Source organism: Gracilinanus agilis, chromosome 1 (assembly GCF_016433145.1).
Source record: "Gracilinanus agilis isolate LMUSP501 chromosome 1, AgileGrace, whole genome shotgun sequence".
Classification (NCBI taxonomy): Eukaryota; Metazoa; Chordata; class Mammalia; order Didelphimorphia; family Didelphidae; genus Gracilinanus; species Gracilinanus agilis.
Genome location: NC_058130.1, coordinates 80,142,397 through 80,160,436, shown reverse-complemented (window position 1 = coordinate 80,160,436; position 18,040 = coordinate 80,142,397). Strand labels below are relative to the sequence as shown.

At 35.3% G+C, this 18,040-nt stretch overlaps 1 protein-coding gene across 1 annotated transcript in view; it reads left to right on the top strand.

The window, feature by feature from the left end:
* ABCA13 (ATP binding cassette subfamily A member 13) overlaps positions 1–18,040 on the top strand; it is a 474,630-nt gene that overhangs the window by 169,108 nt on the left and 287,482 nt on the right. The window contains 3 exon segments of the mRNA XM_044676455.1: positions 926–1,090; positions 4,582–4,759; positions 7,796–7,935. Coding sequence (XP_044532390.1) covers positions 926–1,090; positions 4,582–4,759; positions 7,796–7,935 — 483 coding nt within the window.

Below are 18,040 nucleotides of genomic sequence, written 5' to 3'. Positions count from 1 at the left end.
ATCAAGATGAGTCTTCCTGACACCTGGCTTGGCATTCTATCCACTATGCCATCCAGTTGCCCCAAACCAAAAGGAGACTAGGTCTTTTTGCTTTCCACACATTTGAATCTTATCCCTTGTTTTATTATGGACATTGGCCAGAAGTGACTCTTCCAGGCTTGGGGTTATATTTTAGTCTGAGAAAAGCTTGACTGTATTAGGAACACAAATCAGAAAACAACAAAGAAACATTTTTGCATGTAAAATTGTTAAAGATAAGCAATGTGGTAGTCTTTTCTTTTAAATACTATTTTTTTCTCCTACTTTTCTATCCTGTCAAAATACTTCTAGCAGGCCAAAAATCTCAACATCGTGTTTGACTTAAGCTTGTTACTATCACATATATAGTCTTTAATTCCTTCCTATTCCACTTCTGAAATATATCTCAAACTTCTCACACACTTACTACTTCTAACTAGTACTAGTACTACCTAACATTTAAATAGGGCTTATTAAGTACTAGGTACTATGCTAAGTACTTTATAATTATTATCTCATTTGATCTTCACAGTAACCAAGTAATTGCAGGTGCTATTATTATGCCCATTTTACAGATGAGGATACTGAGTCAGATAAAGGCCAAGTGATTTACTGAGAGTCACAGAGCTAGGAAGTATCTGAAGATGGATTTGAACTTGAGTCTTCCTGACTCAAAGCCTAGCACTGTATACCTACCATGCTACCTGCTATCCTTACTGCATTCACACTTCTAATTATCCTAGTTCAGATACTTATTATCCCATTAATATTGCAATAATTTCCTAACCAATTTCTCTCTCAAGATTCTTTTTTCCTTTAATCCATTTTATATATCCCCATGAGATTAGTCTTATTTTATAAAATTCTCTTGTCACTCTGTTGCTCCAAAACCTTTTTATTCTTTCAGATGTTGATACCACCAGAGGCAAATTCCTTACTGAACTCCTTGTTGGATGTGGTTTCGAGCATCGACTCCCTACTTACCAAGGCTGAGCATATTCTCAAATATCTCCCTGAATTTCTTCAGTCACTAAAAAGTATTCCTTTGCTTGATATTCCTGCATTTCCACAGGTTTGTGTGTTGCATCTTGAGCTACTTTGAAAGTAGCTATAATTGATGTTTCTATTGGGTTTTCCAGGTTTTCAAGGACTGGTGCTCATATTAGATGAAGAAATATAAGAACCTAAAACTAGTCAACAAAGTTTGGTGCTAGAACATGAAAGAAGAATGGGTTGATTTTGAGCCATCATTTTCCCTCTAGACTGGATTTGTACAATACCATTAAAATCTCTGAAACGTAGATCCAAATTAATCCAGAGTTTGTGGTCATTAACTGGGCTCAGCTGGTATTTACTTTTGTATTATCTATGAAAAAAAATGATTCTTTGAGCAAATCAGCAGTATAAATGAGATTTCAAGAGAATGCTTAGATTAATTTAGAGAATAAATTATTTTCAAATATAGTGAAACAAGTGTTTGAAATGCCTATTTAGTACAAATAATGTCTATCTTGAAAAGTTGGCTTTGGAGTCAAAAAATATGGGCTCTAGTTCTAGATCTGACATATGTATAGCCATGTGACCCTGGAATTGTCACTTAAACTTTCAGCGCGCATGGGCAACTGTCTAAGATTTTGAACGAAAGAACAATTTCTTGATAAATATGTGTTCATTGGTTGATAGTTACAGGCCACCCATCACAATTTCACTCCATCCAAACCTTTCCAGATTTATTACTCATTACATCTGTTTAGTCAAATTGTGCTCCTGGTTCTTCCATGTTCCATCTATGTGTTTTTGCACAGGCTTTACTGAAGTCTATGATGCTCTCTCCCTTTTCACCTCTACTTTGCAGAGTTTTTAGTTTCCTACAAAGAAAGTTCCTGATTTACTGTATGTAATCTTTTCTTGTCTTCTCTCTTCTCCCCCTAATTGCACTTCATCTAGTTAATTAGCTAATTTTTTTATAGCATCTAGTGTGTACCAGATAGCTCACAATCTAATGGGGGAGACAATATGTAAACAACTATGCATAAACAAATTTACACAATAAATTAGAGATAATTTAATGTAATAAGCAGATATAATAATAATAATAAATAGAAGGAAGTCGTTATCATTAAGGAGGATAAAGAAAGGTTAGATTTTAGTTCACATGTGAAGGAAGCCAAGATAGCCAGGAGGCAGAGATGGAGAGAGACAGAGAATTCCAGACATGGGGGAACAGAATTGGGAAATGGAATTGGAATAGCTTGTAGGAGAAATAGCAAAGGAGGCCAGAACCACTGGATCATAAAGAATGTGGCTTGAAGAAAGGTGAAAAATTGGAAAGGCAGGAAAAGTCCAGGTAATGAAAAGCTTTAAAAGCCAAACAGGGATTTTATATTTGGTTCTGGAGTTAATAAGAAGCCACTGGAGTTTATTAAATTATTTTGGTGGGGGGAATGATATGATAAGATTTGTTTTCTTTGGAAGATCCAGTGGATAACTGAGTAGAAGATAGACTGAAATAGAGAGAGTTGAGTCAGAGATACTAACTACAGGTTATTACAAAGATAAGAGGTAATATTTCCATATCACTTACTATATGCTAGGTAGGTATCATGCTAAGCTCTTTAAAATTATTATCTCATTTCAGCCTCAAAACAACCTTGGGATTTAGGTAATACTATTTATTCCAATTTTAAAACACATGAGGAACTTGAAGCAAACAGAATTTGAATGAAATGCCCAGGGTTATGCAGCTCGTGTTTAAGGCTACGTATGAATTTGGGTCTTCCTGCCTCAAAACCTGGCACTCTTTTCACTACCATTTAGATGGCAGGGTATTAATAGATACTTAATAAATGGTTAAGCATTGATAATCACCATTAGAACTGGAAATTTTCACAGTGGGTCCCCAGTGACTATTATATATGTATATATATATTTATATATGTATATATGTGCTAATTATAAAGATAGTTAAGTACTTTAGAAGCACTTCTTTACAATCCAAAAAATGAATATTTTTATTACAGATGACTTTTTAGCTATTCATTAAATTATGCCCCCATTGGTCCAGATATGTGGTTGATTTCAATCTCTTTCACCTCAAGCCATGATAGATGTTTGACAAAATGGTAAATCGTACTTCTTGCACTGGAATTTTCACATGTTTATGATATTTTTGACAGGGCACATTGTCCTAGTTTTTTATTTTATTTTACTTTTTTACTTTTTAAACCCCTACTTTCTTTTTGTAAATTTAATTTAATTTAATTTAAAAAAATTATTTTGAATATTTCCCCATAGTTACATATTTCATGTTCTTTCCCTCTCCCCAAAGCCCCCTACACCCCTTAGCAGATACACAATTCCACTGGCAAACCCCTACTTTCTATCCTAGTAACAACTCTAAGGTAGAAGCACAAAGGTTGGGAAATGAGGTTAAGTGACTTGCCCAGATATGCATGACTAGGAAGTGTCTAAGGCTAGATTTAAACCCAAGTTTTTCTGACTCTAGGCCTGGCACTCTATCTGCTGTGCTACCTAGTTGCTCCCATGTTTTAAAAAAAATCAAAAAACATTTGGACAGAGAATACTGTGCTAGGTTCTTAGAATTACAAAATTTAGAAATAAAATTCTCCTTGGCCATACGTATTTAATAGTCTAATAGGTAGAAAATATTCCAACCCAAATAGCACTATTCAGCATTATAGGATAAACAAATTAAGGAGGTGCCAAGTTATGTACCAGATGAAATTGCTATAGTAAGGTGATCCCTGATTGACAGTTCATTAGTTCAATTTAATAAATAGTTTTGAAGAAGTAGAAAGATATAACAGATAAAGTGAAGACCTCAAAGCCAGAAAGACTTAAGTTCAGGTCCTGTCTTTGACACATATTATTAATGTGACCCTGGGCAAGTCATTTTACTTCTTTTTGCTTTAGGCAATACTCCAGTTACATTAGTAGGAAATATCTCTTTATCTGGGAGTTCCCTAGAGCAGTGAAATCTTATGTCTCCTCCCCTCTCTGTCTCTACTATTTGCAATTCTAGGGCCACAAAGATAAAAATGGAAAAACCTATGACCTCCAGGATCCCACACTCTGTGAGAAATATAGTATGTACACAGGCCAAAAAAAAAAGATGTACAGATTAAAAAATCAGGAGAACATAGCACTTACAGGTCTTGTGTAAGAGGTTGTACACCAGCTGTGCCTTGGAATATGTTAGGGGTTCAATAAAGTTTAGGTGAAGAGGGAGAACATTATAGGCACAAAAGCATAACAGAACATACAGGATCACTTGTGAAAAGGCAGAGGGAAAAGAGATGTTAAATGTGAAAATAAAGATGCATTTGGAGTAGATAGCATTTGACTTGGACTCTCAAGACATTGTAATTATCTTTTTTATGTTAACATAAAAACAGAAGATCCTAGCCTGAGTTCCATATCCCTGTTTTATGGACCTTTTCGGATGTGTTTAGATGGAAGAATGTCCATAGTCTTGGAATTTTGGGGAAGGGATTGTTGAAAACTAACCATTTCCCCTTGCTCTCATTCAATTTTTTTTTCTAGTTTCCACAAGATGTTCAGACTCGAAGTTCAACCTTTGGCTCTCTCCAGTCTGTGATGAAGATGGTTTGCAAAGAAGAAGCATCCTTCCTCAGCAACTCTAACATGTTCATTAACTTACCCAGAGTGAATGATCTCCTAGAGGATGACAAGAAAAAATTCAACATCCCCAAAGATTCAAGTAAGATAGATATCTGTTATTAGCAATTTTGATTAATATGAACTTGAGAGCACTCTATATACCCTTCTGGAGTTTGCAATACATGGTAATACATGGGAACAGTCATGGAGAATTCAGGGTCATCTCTACCCCAAGATGAAAACCTTTTAAAAGATGAGTTTGGTGATAAGCTGTGTTTCTATTTTCCAAGGACCAAACTAACTAAATTGAGAACAGGATGATACTTTTTTTTTTTTTTAACAAAAGTAAGTCATAGTGAAAAAAATAAGGAAGAGATCTGTTGCAGTATATATGTATATAAATACGTGAATATATTTATATATATTTCATGACTCCAAACTTAGAAGATTCAATTATAGAAATAATCATCAGTAGCATATGTTTATAGTGTTGTAGAATTACAATAATCAGATGTCTTCATCTTGTGATTATTCCTCATTTTTAAGCTTAGCTTTATTTGACTATAATTCATATTAATTTGCTTGCTGATATGTTTAATAGGGGGAAATGAGAGTAATGGATGCTTTTGTATGCACAGAGGATGTACCTGAAAATCTTGCTAAAGAAATATTCTAATCACCATGTTCCCTTTTATCAGAAGTGGCCCAACCCCCGAAAAAACATTCTAGTATATGCTGCAAATTTTGTAATACTTAGACCAACTTCAAATGAGAATGCCTATGCTGCTCAAAATTGTGTAACATAATGTTCCTCTTTGTTCATTATAAAAATGTTAGCCTTCTACTGGGTCTCTGGTTTCTGAGAGGCCATTGACTACTTGGATTGGCAATTGCTAGCCTTGCTAATAAACTGATTTGTGCTTGGGACACAAGCATGCTTTCTCTTTGTCTCTTAGTTATCATTGATTTTCAGATGTGACTATTGTTATAGAATAAGTAGGCAATTTGGTATAGGGAGGGATAAAGGGGATGATTAGGTTAAGGAGGAGGAATGAGGAGATTGCTGACCTTATGGAAAGGGATGAATGAGGTGGTATGTAGGAAGGTAAGGGAATGGAAGGGAATAAAAGGAGGGCAGCTCAAACAAGCTTATTCACTGAGGCTAGAGACAGAGGGTACTGGGAGGAACTAGGCTGGGTTCTTCAGGCAGGGAAAGTATCTCTATGATACAGGAGGAATTGGGCCAGTCAGAAATATTTAGGTCTGGCTGGAGGGTTTTCTCTTGTTAATTTCTAAGGTCCCTTTGAGGGAGGAGTCAAAGGCTCCTCCCTGTCAGTGTAACTGATGTCTGCAGGAAGTCTCAGCTGGGTACTTCCTGCCCAAGATGGATGCCTAGGTTTCCCTCAAGAAATAAAGAAAGTAATTTCTTCCCTCTTCAGCCTTTGCCTTAATATTCAATACAATGATTCACCAGAGGCTTTGTACAGGTAACAGAGGGATTTATTAATATCAGGGATAATCAGAGGGAAAGAGGGGTTTTAGGTTTTATAACTGCTGCTAGGGAGAAGTCTGGTGCTGGGGGATGGGTCACAGGAGAGGGTTAAATGGAGAGAGTCCGGCTCTTCCAGTCAGGAAGGTTTGACTTCCTTGAAATAAAGTATTTGTTGAATCACTAAAATAGGGGTGGCTTGCTTTAGGATGCTCTACTTGCCTACAGAAACTAAACCCAAGATTTCTAACCAATAAGCCTACCCTTCCTCCACGGGCCCAAAGGGAAATTCAGGGGAAATAGCAGGGATGTAGATGGAGAGATCAGGGAGAAGTCCAGAGAAATCAGACTAGGTCCAAATTCCCCAAAGACAATCAGCACAGGCCAATGCCGAAGCCAAAAGGCAAAAGCCCTTCAGTTGGAGCTTCAGCAATATTTATAGCCTCAGGCTCCAACTGTCTTTCTGAACATTCTAAAACCCCTAACTGCCAGGGCTGCTTACAGTTGAATTTGCAAAAGCAAAGGCTTAAGCTTGTAACCCTGCATTACACTATATATATCAGGGACTCAACCTAGAATCTGACAACTTTTTTTTTATAACTGTTTCAATATAATTACATTAGCTAACATTTATATGGCACTTACTATGTGCCATACACTATGCTAAGCATTGCACAGTAATTTTATTTAATCCTCAACAATCCTGAGGGAGTAGGTGCTATTGTTATTTCCATTTTACTGATGGAAAACTGAGGCAAATGAGAGTTAAGTGGCTCATTTGGGGTCACATAGTAGCAAAGTATCATAGGCTGGATTTAAACTCTAAACCTAGCACTTATCAACTGGACCACCTTTGCAGCCCTATGAATTTTGTTTTATGCTTTAAAAAAAACATATTTTGAATAAGGATCCATTAGCTTCACCAAATTGCCAGATGGGTTCATGATGCAAAAAAGAAGTCAGGTCTTGGTACATGTTAACTTGTATGGAAGAGAAGTCTGAAAGGAGAATATAGTTAATAATAAAAACTCATAATTTTATTTACAGTAAATGAAGTACATTACATCTTCTTTCTCAATTCTCACAACAATCCTGGGATACTAGTTACTGCAGCTGTTAATATATGTATTTTATAAATAAAGAAAACTGAGACTTGGAGAGGTTAAATAAACTAAACAATGCCCTTAGCTAATATGTGAGATATAGGATTTGAACTCATTTCCCTGCTCTTGAGGTCTAGGATTCTTCCCATTTTACCATACTTCCTTTGTTGGCTATTATGATAATAATTAACTAATTTACAAATGAAATTAATTTATATCTATTCCTACAAACTGTATGCTTCATTGCTTTGATAATGGCATATTTTCAGTTTTGGTTGAGGGTCATAGCTTTATCTTCCCCAAAGAGCTAAAAGGGGCCTAGAGTTCCTGGAAATGAATTAATGAATAAATTCTGGAGAAAAAAAGGTTGTTTTTGAACAATTTCCTGATCTATCAGTAGACAAGTTGGAAGTGGAAATATGGAACACAATTTAAGCCATCAAGATTTTACAGTCTTTTGGAAATGTATTATTGTTACTATTAGATGCTCTTTCACTTGCATCAAGAATCACCTTCTAACCAATGACTTCTTTTGTTAAAACAGCACCATTTTGCTTGAACCTTTATCAGGAAATTTTACAGTTTCCAAATGGAGCTTTGGTGTGGGCTTTTCTAAAGCCTTTATTGCATGGGAAGATATTATATGCACCCAACACTCCAGTGATAAATAAGGTTATGGAAAAGGTGAGTAAATAATGCATCAAAATTTAATGGAGAGTATTATATTGTTAATGATTACCCACCCATATTTGGGAAGAGAACTTTTCATGTTTAGTTCATAGTTGTGGTATGAAAAGGCTTGAATGTAATTGGATATAATATATACATTTATTGTTAAAAAATACTATAGACCTTTAATCCTTCAGGAAGCCAGATAATTCATTTTTAGAAACAAAAAACCTCTTATCTTCTGTCTATGCTGTTTGCTAAGTATTGATTCTAAGGCATAATAGCAGGAAGGGCTAGGCAATTGAGGTTAAATGACTTACCGAGGATCACATAGCTAGGAAGTCTCTGAGGTCGGATTTGAACTCAGGACCTCTAACTTCCAGGATTGGCAGTCTGTTATATCCATTTAACTATCCTAGGTGCCCCATTATTCACTTTTAGAAAGCCTTCATTATGGGAAAGAATGAGTTGATAGACCTCAAAAATTATCCTGTACATGTGCTTTTTTAATAGGTTATTGCCCTCAGGAGAATGTAAGCTCCATTAGGGAAAGGATTAGTTTTTATTTTGTCTTTATATTTCTCTTTATATCCCCAGATGCTTGAATAGTGACAAGAATACAGTAGATGTTTAATAAATATTTATTGAATTGAATTAAATGTAATAGGCATTTTGTAAGTGTCTATTGCATTAAATAAATTGTAATGATTGGAAATAGCTTGACAGATGCAATGATGCTAGAGGTTTCTACTATAAAAGGCATAAGAAACCAAGGGTAAAATGAGAGTTGTTTCACATTGTTCCAAAGGGGTCACTACTCTAAGAAGGCAAAGGAAGAGAAAACATCAGGGACTAGTTTCCCTGAGAACTAAGAAAAAAACAAACAAGTTGAAATCAAGACATGGTCTTAACTCTACGAGTAGGTAATAACCTGATATTTGAGCCCTGAGGCACCAACAGCCTGCAGTATAAGAGGTTAGGTTGAAATGAAGAAGACTAAAACAGTCACTGCACTTAAGGCAAGATGAAACGTAGTGAGCCTTCTTGTACTTAAAGGACTGATATTTGGTCTATTTGGTATTGATTGTTTGATCTATTATTTGGTGATTGAATTTACTATTTGATATTTTGTCACCATAAATATTTATACTTTATTCCATATAAATACTGAGATGACTCAGAGGTTTCTTGGCTTTCTAGTTCTGACATTATTTATGACCTTTTTCTATTATGCTAGACAATGAATAAATGCCAACTGTTACCTTATTTAGTAGAAAGGGAATAATTACATCTCTGATTTAATTTTTCTTGTAGAAGAAAAGATTTTAAAAATCCAAAAATATGGTCTTAAAATTCAGTGTTAAAAACAACGTACTGCATACTTTTATATGTATTTATATAAGCACATGAGCATTATACACACAGACACACATATATGCTTTGATTTCTCCTCCTTTCAATCCATTCTTTAAAAAAACAACCCTTACATTCTTAGAATCAGTACTATTTATTGGTTCCAAGGCAGAAGAATGGTAAAAATCTAGACAACTGGGATTAAGTAGCTTGTCCAAGATAACACAGCTAGGAAATATCTGAGATCATATTTGAACCCAGGACCTCCCATCTCTAAGCCTGGCTCTCAATTCATGGAACTACTGATCTGCCACCTCAATCCATTCTTCACATTACTGCTAGAATTGTTTTTGTTGTGCTGTTCTATCTGACTCTTTGTGATCCCTTTTGGTATTTTCTTGGCAAAGATACTGGATTGGTTTGTCATTTTCTTCTCTCAAATTACAGATGAGGAAACTGAGATAAACAGTTAAGTAACTTGCTCAGATCATACAGGTGGGAAATATCTGAGACTGGATTTGAACTTAGGAAGATAAATCTTCCTGACTCCATAACTTAGCTGCCTCCAAATCATATTCCTTATACCTAAATCTAGTCATACGAACATTCTGCTCTGAAATTTTCATTTGATCCAATAAAATTCCTTTATCTGGTATTCAAGAGATTTTATATTCCAATACTTACCCTTCTAGTCTCTTTACACATTATTCCTCTGTTTACCAGGTTTCTCTGTTTTCTTAGTTGCAATCGTTCCTTTTCCTGGAATGTCCTTTATCCCTTTTTGTCAGTTGAATTTTTTCCCATTTTTTAAACCTATATTCAAGCTCCATCTCCTCCATGAGGTCTTCCTTGTTTCTATGCGACAGTTTGCTGCTTTATTTTGTACTCTTCTAGTATATGATATATATGGATCTGTGTGCATAAACATATAGATGTATAATTTGTGTGTTTCTGTATACATACATTTTCATATCTTTATACATATGTGTATGCATGTGTATGCACCAGCTGCTCTGCAAAGGTTAGTACAGAAGGAGTTAATCTATGTTTGATTAAAGTGATATTTTTTTTCTTCTTTCCTCCTATGGTTGCTGCAGCACATCTCTGAAATTAGAGCCAGAAGGCTTTCACACCTTGTGACATCAGTTCAGTGAGGTGGTGCATTTGCCTCAGCATACTTGGAGTTGTGTTTAAATAGCTGCAATCTTTATCTGTAAAAAGGGGCACTTGCCAAAACATTGGACTCTGCACAATGAAATAACATTTGATTAAATATATCCTGGGGGTTAACAACTTTGTTGGGATGTGGGAGATTGCTGTGATGATGGATCATTGTTTTTGAAGCTAGGCCTGCTGGGATCTGCTGCTTTGGACGGTTTCTGCATAAGTATAATTTAGGTCCAGTTTCTTGAACTTAAAAAAAATATTTAACTTTTGACTTCTCTGAATTTTTCCTTATTCAGTATATCTAAATTTTTAGGGGTATGTATTATGAAGTTTAAAAGAGATTTAGATAAGAGTAATGAAAGTTTACTATTAAGTAAGTCATATTTGCTTAATTCCATGTTACAAAATAAGAGATCTTTTCCTTTTTTCCTTGTGTTTCATGAACCTGTTTGAAAGTCTAGTGAAGCCTACTCAGATCTCCTGCTCAGAATAATGTTCTTAAATAATTGACAACATGGCCAAATTTTAAAGAGATGTTAATGAAAATGAAGACATGATTTTTTCCTCATTTAAATTTACAAATCCCCTGAAATATATAGACCCCAAGTTAAGGCCCCCTATTCTAAATTTTTTTGTGACTTAAGAGTCCTGACTAGTATTTATTTTTCTTTTATTCTTAGCAGAGGGACTTTTACCACAACCTTTAAAGTATGACTTGGAATTTCTATAACAGATATCATTGTAATGAACTTCACACTCTCTTTTTTGAGGTAGATGGCAAAATTTTAAACATATTAGATGTTGACTTAATGATCAGCAATTTTATCTATATGGAATATCTCAGTTGATTCATATTAGAACCCCTCCACTTTTTTATTTCTTCATTCTCTTCTTAAAGGTCCTCAACGTTGTCTTATATTTGTTTTTGTGTATAGTCCCTCATTTCCCTCTCTTGCTCTTCATGAGTGTCTATGGCTAAATACATTTAAACCTAATGGTCAATTTCTATTCAAATATGAATTTTACTAGACAACGTCCAAGGCCCATTTAAATTCTGAGATTTGTTGATGAACCTTTCTGACCTTAGAATCTAGGACTTTTCCTTGGACAACAGATATGTGGTGCATTGCCTGGCCAATACTTAAGGTCTTTACAACTTGCTAGGACCTAACAGAGATGGATCTTACTGCCATAGACTTTGAAATTCCTAGGTATACTCCATGTCACAACGAGGCATTGGAGAAGGACGTTAATTGAGAATTTAGAGGTTCATAACTTTTGTTTTATAATCAACTCACTCTAGAAAAAAGTACTAGAAACTGACCATAATCTATTTTGTGAAGTAATATGTGAGATTCATGAAGAACCTTGTGGTATACCAAGTTCTTTCACATAAATTATACTCTATGCTATGTGATTTCATTGATGGAGGTATTCCTTTTAATGATACAAATTGCAACTTATCCATGACTTCATATTCTAGTCATTTTTGTCCATAACTTTCAAGGATCTTTTATAGAAGGGGAATGGCAGCAAGCCTACTTTGAAATCTATTTGGATAAATGTTTGAGAGGGAATTTACTTTGATTAAATTTAATTGCCATCCATACAGTACTTGAACAATAATTCTTCTTACAGTATCCTAGACAAGTGGTCATCCATCCTTTGTTTGAAGATCTCCAGTGATAGGTCACTTTCTGACTGCTAGGACAGTTCATCCTACTTTGGAAAAAAGACAATCATTACAAAATTTTCCCTTATTTTGAGATGAAATCCACATTTGGGCATTTTTCTGTTTGCTCTTAGATTTGATCTCTGGGGGCTAGTCAGAACAACTCCAATTTCTTTTCTATAACAGCAGCCCTTCCAATAACTTGAAGAAGGCTGTCATGTTGACTTTAACCTTTTAGGGTAAATACCCTCTAGTTCCTTCAATCAATTCTTATGGGCCATATTTTCTAATCTTTTTTTCCATCCTGGATTTTCCTGCTTTGGATCTCTTCCAGTTATTATTGTTCTTTCTAAGGTGTAGTGTACAGGACTGAACATAATCTTCTATAAGTGGTTGATCTGGGAAAAGTACTGGAACTATTACTTCATCTGTTCTGAAACCAGTATTTCTTTTAGTGCAACCTAAGATCATATTAGCCTCAATTAGAGAGTCTCTAATAGTCTCAGACTTATCACTCCCAGACAATGGGTGAAGCACCTTCTTTAGTATTATTTTTGAGACTATTATATGTTCCCTAAGTATCTTCTGGAAAGATCATAGATATAGTACAGAATAAAAAGTTTTTAGGAAGTTTCCCAGATGTGTAAGGATCTTTAGCTATGCAGCAAACCTACTTTAGAATCTAATTGGATAAAAGTTTGAGAGTTAGAAGGATATACTTTGATTAATTTTATTTATCTTCTGCCATCTGGGAGTATTTGTTAGTCAGCCAAAAAAGTTAGCCAGGAATTAACATTTTTATAAAACATACTATCATGGGGTCAGTACTTGCCTGAATAATGATTTCCAAACTCATAAAGAAATAGAAGTGATTATCTATAAATCAATTCTTGGAGGTTATTGTCTTAACAACCTAGTTTGGTGGCCCCGTGAATGTGGGTTGTAATTTAAAGAGACTAAACTATGGCCAGTTATCTTACCAGATTTCTTTAGGAGCAAAGAAGTATATTCAGCAAATTGTGTTTGGTTTTTAGATTTGTCAGCCATAATGTTCTAGCTTTAGACCAGGGTCAATAAAATCATCAGGACATTGCTTTATTAAGGAATTTTAGTGTTGGTTCATAGTTTTAGGAATCCTGATGATGGGAATCTTGGGATGAAAGTTGGTGAAGGTGTGGTCATACTCAGCAGCAGAGATCATTGGGATTGGTGCCAATAAGGGAATAAGATTATGTTACATGGTGAAAGCTGACTGAGGATCAGTTAAGAGGCCAATGTAAGTGTGGTAAAAGTTCAGAATTTTAAATAACCCTTGGATTTTTAGTCTCTGGAGTTATTACTATCTTGATGTGTGATTATTAGGAAAGCATTTCTTAAAAATATATACCTGATATTTAAATGCCCAGGCCTCATTAATTGGCTAATCATTGGCTGGGAAAGTTGTTAGATATTTTTATCAAAGCAAGTTATCTCATTTTTGAATTATGGGCATTAAAGAGATACTTCTTTATAAAGATCAAAGCAAAAGAATCCTAGAATCTCAGAGTTGGACCTTAGAGGTCATTTACTCTAAGTTGTTCATTAGCAAAACTATACAATATTCCAAAGTAGTAGTCATACAGTCTTTGCTTAAGGGCCACCAATAAATGGAGACTTTTTCTCTCTCTCCTGTGGCAGCTCATTCCATTTTATTTTATTTTATTTTGTTTTATTATTTAAATGGTTATTCCTAATGTTTACAAAACCAAACTAAATAAGTATTTCCATATATAAAGGAAAAGAAACTATTCTACAACTGAAATAATAAATATCCTATGTGTTTTCCTTACTTTTCTTGACATCTACATAAAAGATCTTGTCCTAACCTCCCTACCCTCCCTGGATCACATAGGATATAGTCAAGGAGGCCAACATGTTTATATATAAATTAAGTCTTTCATGTTTTATCTTTCTGATCTTTTTATGTAGTTAAACCTTCTCAGCTTATTCTTCCAGTATTAGTTCTGTGCCTGTGTATAATGTTCTCATGGTTCTACTCATTTCATTGTTCATTATTAAATTTTCAAAAATCTTTGATTGTTAAGCAGTTTCCCCTTAAATTGAACTTGTTGATAACTGATCCATTATTTCTAATTCCTTCTTTGGAGGGGGTTGGCAAGACAGAATAATTCTAATCATTCTTGTACCTGATAGCTCTTCAAATACTTGAAAAAAGCTATGTGTCTTTTAAGTCTTCTCTTGCTTAGGATTATAAGAGGGCGATTTTAGGGGATGGGACTAGATGGTTCAGATAGGGCCAGTAGCAGAAGATTACTGGTTTGGGAAGGCCAACCAAGCCCAGTGCATGCAGAACCAGACACTGAGATGACATACAAAGACCACTCAGTAACAGGGATGGATGGGTTATTTATTTTAACAGGGAAAGATTAATTGGATTTTGAGTAACCCTAATCTAATATCAACTACCTAAACCTCCCCCCAGATATAAAGTTGTTCCCTTGCAGGAAGTCTTCAGAGTAATTCCCTACACTAATCTCCCTAACTTTCTAATAGATCCCAGTCCTTAAAATGGATAAACCTCCACAAAACCCCCTTTAGATGGTAATAGAGAAGTGGTCTGTGGCAGGTTATCTGGGCCCAGAGAAAAGATCTTGGAACCAGAAGGATCTTATAGAGAGCTGGTCCAAAAGACTCAGGATCACACCAGGAACTCAGTAGATCACAGTAAGTAGCAGGTAAGGAAGTAGGATGGGAGATTAAAGCAATACAGCTACCAAAGGAAGGAGCCAGTCTTTTCAAGGCCAAACTAGAGAGAGACAGTTTGAACCCTCATTAATTGCCTGAACCCCCTTACTTCCAACATTCCAGAATCCTTATCCTCCTGCCACTCTCCCTTGTAGATTTGACATATTACAGTCCTCTTCCTTATAACAGGATGAACATGCCCAGTTGATATAGTCAACTGTGAGATATAACCATTTTACTCTCCTGGTTACCTTATTCTTGAAATATCCCATAGGACAATTTCTTTCCTAAATATAGTGTCTGGTACCCCAGATATTGCTTAATCAGGGCAGAATATAATTGAGCTATTGTCTAGTCATCATGATTCTCTTGATGTAGACTAATGTAGACTAAGAGGTCATTATGTTGACTCATTGACCTTTTAGTGTACTAAAACCTAAATGATTGCTAAGGTTCTTTCAAATGCTAGAGTTGAATGAAATTCTTCTTCTTATATAAGTAAAGCAAGAAGGTATCTCAAGAATTTATATACCATTAGTAGTCAGTAATGCTTTACTATTTAATTAAATAAGATCACTTTTTCCATAATTTTCCTTCTTATGTTAATCAATGATGTCTTCATAAAAATGGATCACGTAGCATTAGTGCTAATAATAAAAATTCTTTCATTTGTAGCAGGGGTTAAGGTAGGCTTTTTGGTGGTTGACAGCAGTGGCTTACAGGTCAGTCCAAGTGTTGGTTTACTTCTTCTGGGAAGCGGGGAAGACGTTTTTAAGAGCCTTACCTATCCTGCTTCCCTACTTGTGGTGATAGTGATGATGGGCATCATGGTGATGAGAGTCTTTGGGTGAGACTTAGGGAATACTGTCCTACTATGCAATAGGGATCATTATTATTGAAGCAATTGAAGGTATGGGTTGTGCTGCAAGTGCAGACTAGTGGATGGCCTCAAACCACCATATCAATAGTCTTTGATAGGCATAGGGATAGAGGTCTCTGAATTTTTGTGAGGAGGAAGGATGCTTCTCTTCAGAGGAAGCATACCTTCATCTGTTACTGCCCTGGCACGCAACATTAATATCCTTGTCCTAGTTAGAATTCTGTAATCTAGCCCTTTTTTGGTTTCAAAAGCACTTTACAAATATTATCTCATTTATTCCTTATAACAAGTGTATGAAGTTGGTAGTATAAGAACTATTGTTTCCATTTAACAGGTGAGGAAATGAAGGGTTTTAGATGTTAAATGATTTGCCTGTGGCAGTACAGCTAGTTATTATCAGATGGAAATTCAACTGTGCCTTCCTTGACCCCAAGTTCAGCTGTTTTCCCACTATGTGATATCCTCACCTATCTACAGAATTCTCACTTTAAAGAGCATCTTATGGGGGAAAAATTACAACTACTTGGAGCAAATGGCAAATCAGGTTCTATATAGGTAGAGTTAAATACAAGGTTATAGTTGAGGATGGAATAGAAGGCATTTAAATACATAATATATGTTCATCAAATAACTTGAAAGAAAAGGAAAATGTTTGTATGATATTTATCAGGGAATAAACAACTTCTAAAACTAAAGGAGTCAATATGAAGTCACTGTCCATAGACATAACCAGTGTGCTGGAAGCACAGATCTAGAACATACATAATTTTTAATATTTACACTGTGTGGAGGGTCCTGGGCAAGATCTCAAAATAGACTTGTGCCTTACCAAGGGAGATCAACAGTCGATAATATAATTCATAGCTATCAGGGCTCCAAACACAGGCATCTTAATCAGTGAGCTGAAAGAGTACCTCCACTAGCCCAGACTGTGAGAATTATAATATTAGAAGGTCTGACAAGATATATATTTAAAAAAATCACAACTCAGCTAAACATCTCCTGGAAAAAAGTAATTATATTATACAGATGGACTTGCACGATTTTATTCCCTACGTGCTAGCTTTTTCCTCTGAGACCACAGCTCCAGCCCTATGAAAGCACAAAGCTATTCCTAGGAATGATAACAAAGAGCCTGCTAGGATTATTTGTATGGCATTTTATTATTTACTCCTTGGTTTGTTCTTCTCTCACCCCTTATTCTTCCAGAGAATATTTATACTGGAGCTCCTATTATTAATCTGAAATACTTTTCTTTTTCTTTTGAGGGGGTCATTTTCACTTTTATTGATGCATTTTGTTTTTATGTCACTTGTGTTTATATATTACTTCTACTTCTTTAGAGGTCTCTTGTAATAAAATAAAACAGGTAAGTAAAAGTATATAGTGGACCAATATGAAAATGCATACAATAGGTCACATCTATAATATTCCCCCATTTCTCTTTTACAAATGAAAAAAATTAATTTTTTCTCCCTCTTATTCCCCACTCCACTGAAAAGAAAAGGAAAAAAAGATTGTAACAAATATGTTAATCAAGGAAAACAGATCTTCCTATCTGGCCACAGCATGCATACATACATATGTGTATGTATATGTATAAACACATTTATGCCTCATTTTGCACCCCAAATCCATCACTTCTGTGTCATAGATAGCATAAAGTATCTTTCACAAGACAGCTGCTAATATTACCCGTTCTTTGACTCTTATCATTGCACAGTGAGTCAAGGGAAGTATGAGGAATTGCAGTAGGAAAGGAAAGAGGGGGAACCTTTGAGATTTTATTCTTCCTTTTTCATATTTCTGTCCCAAATAGCCTGGCTGATTCCTTATCTGATCTGGGGAATGATGTGCATCATAGCATTCTAAAACTCTTGTTCTCTCCTACATCTGAAGCCTGAAGCTGCATTTGTATGTCTTCCTTTTACTTCCCTACTTTTAGAGGGTGAGAACAACATATTCTTTTGCTTTACCTGGATGTAGTAGATACCTTGATATGAGGCCCATAGGCTATTGTTCCTACATTGTGATGAGTGAGGGGCCACAGCACACACTCAGGATAATTACAATTATTCTCTCTCAATGCCCATCCTATAAAAGAGACAGTGTGTCCTAGTAGAAAGTGCCCCTGGTGCTTTGAAAAAATAGTTTACATTTGTGTACCTCAACAATTATCATCCTTTTTAGTCCTCAATCAACTTTTCCAGGCAGGTAATATTATTATCATCATCCTTTAGAGGAGGAAATGGGCTGAGAAAATTAAGTGATTTGCTAAGAGTCACAAAGAGTGAATCTCAGGT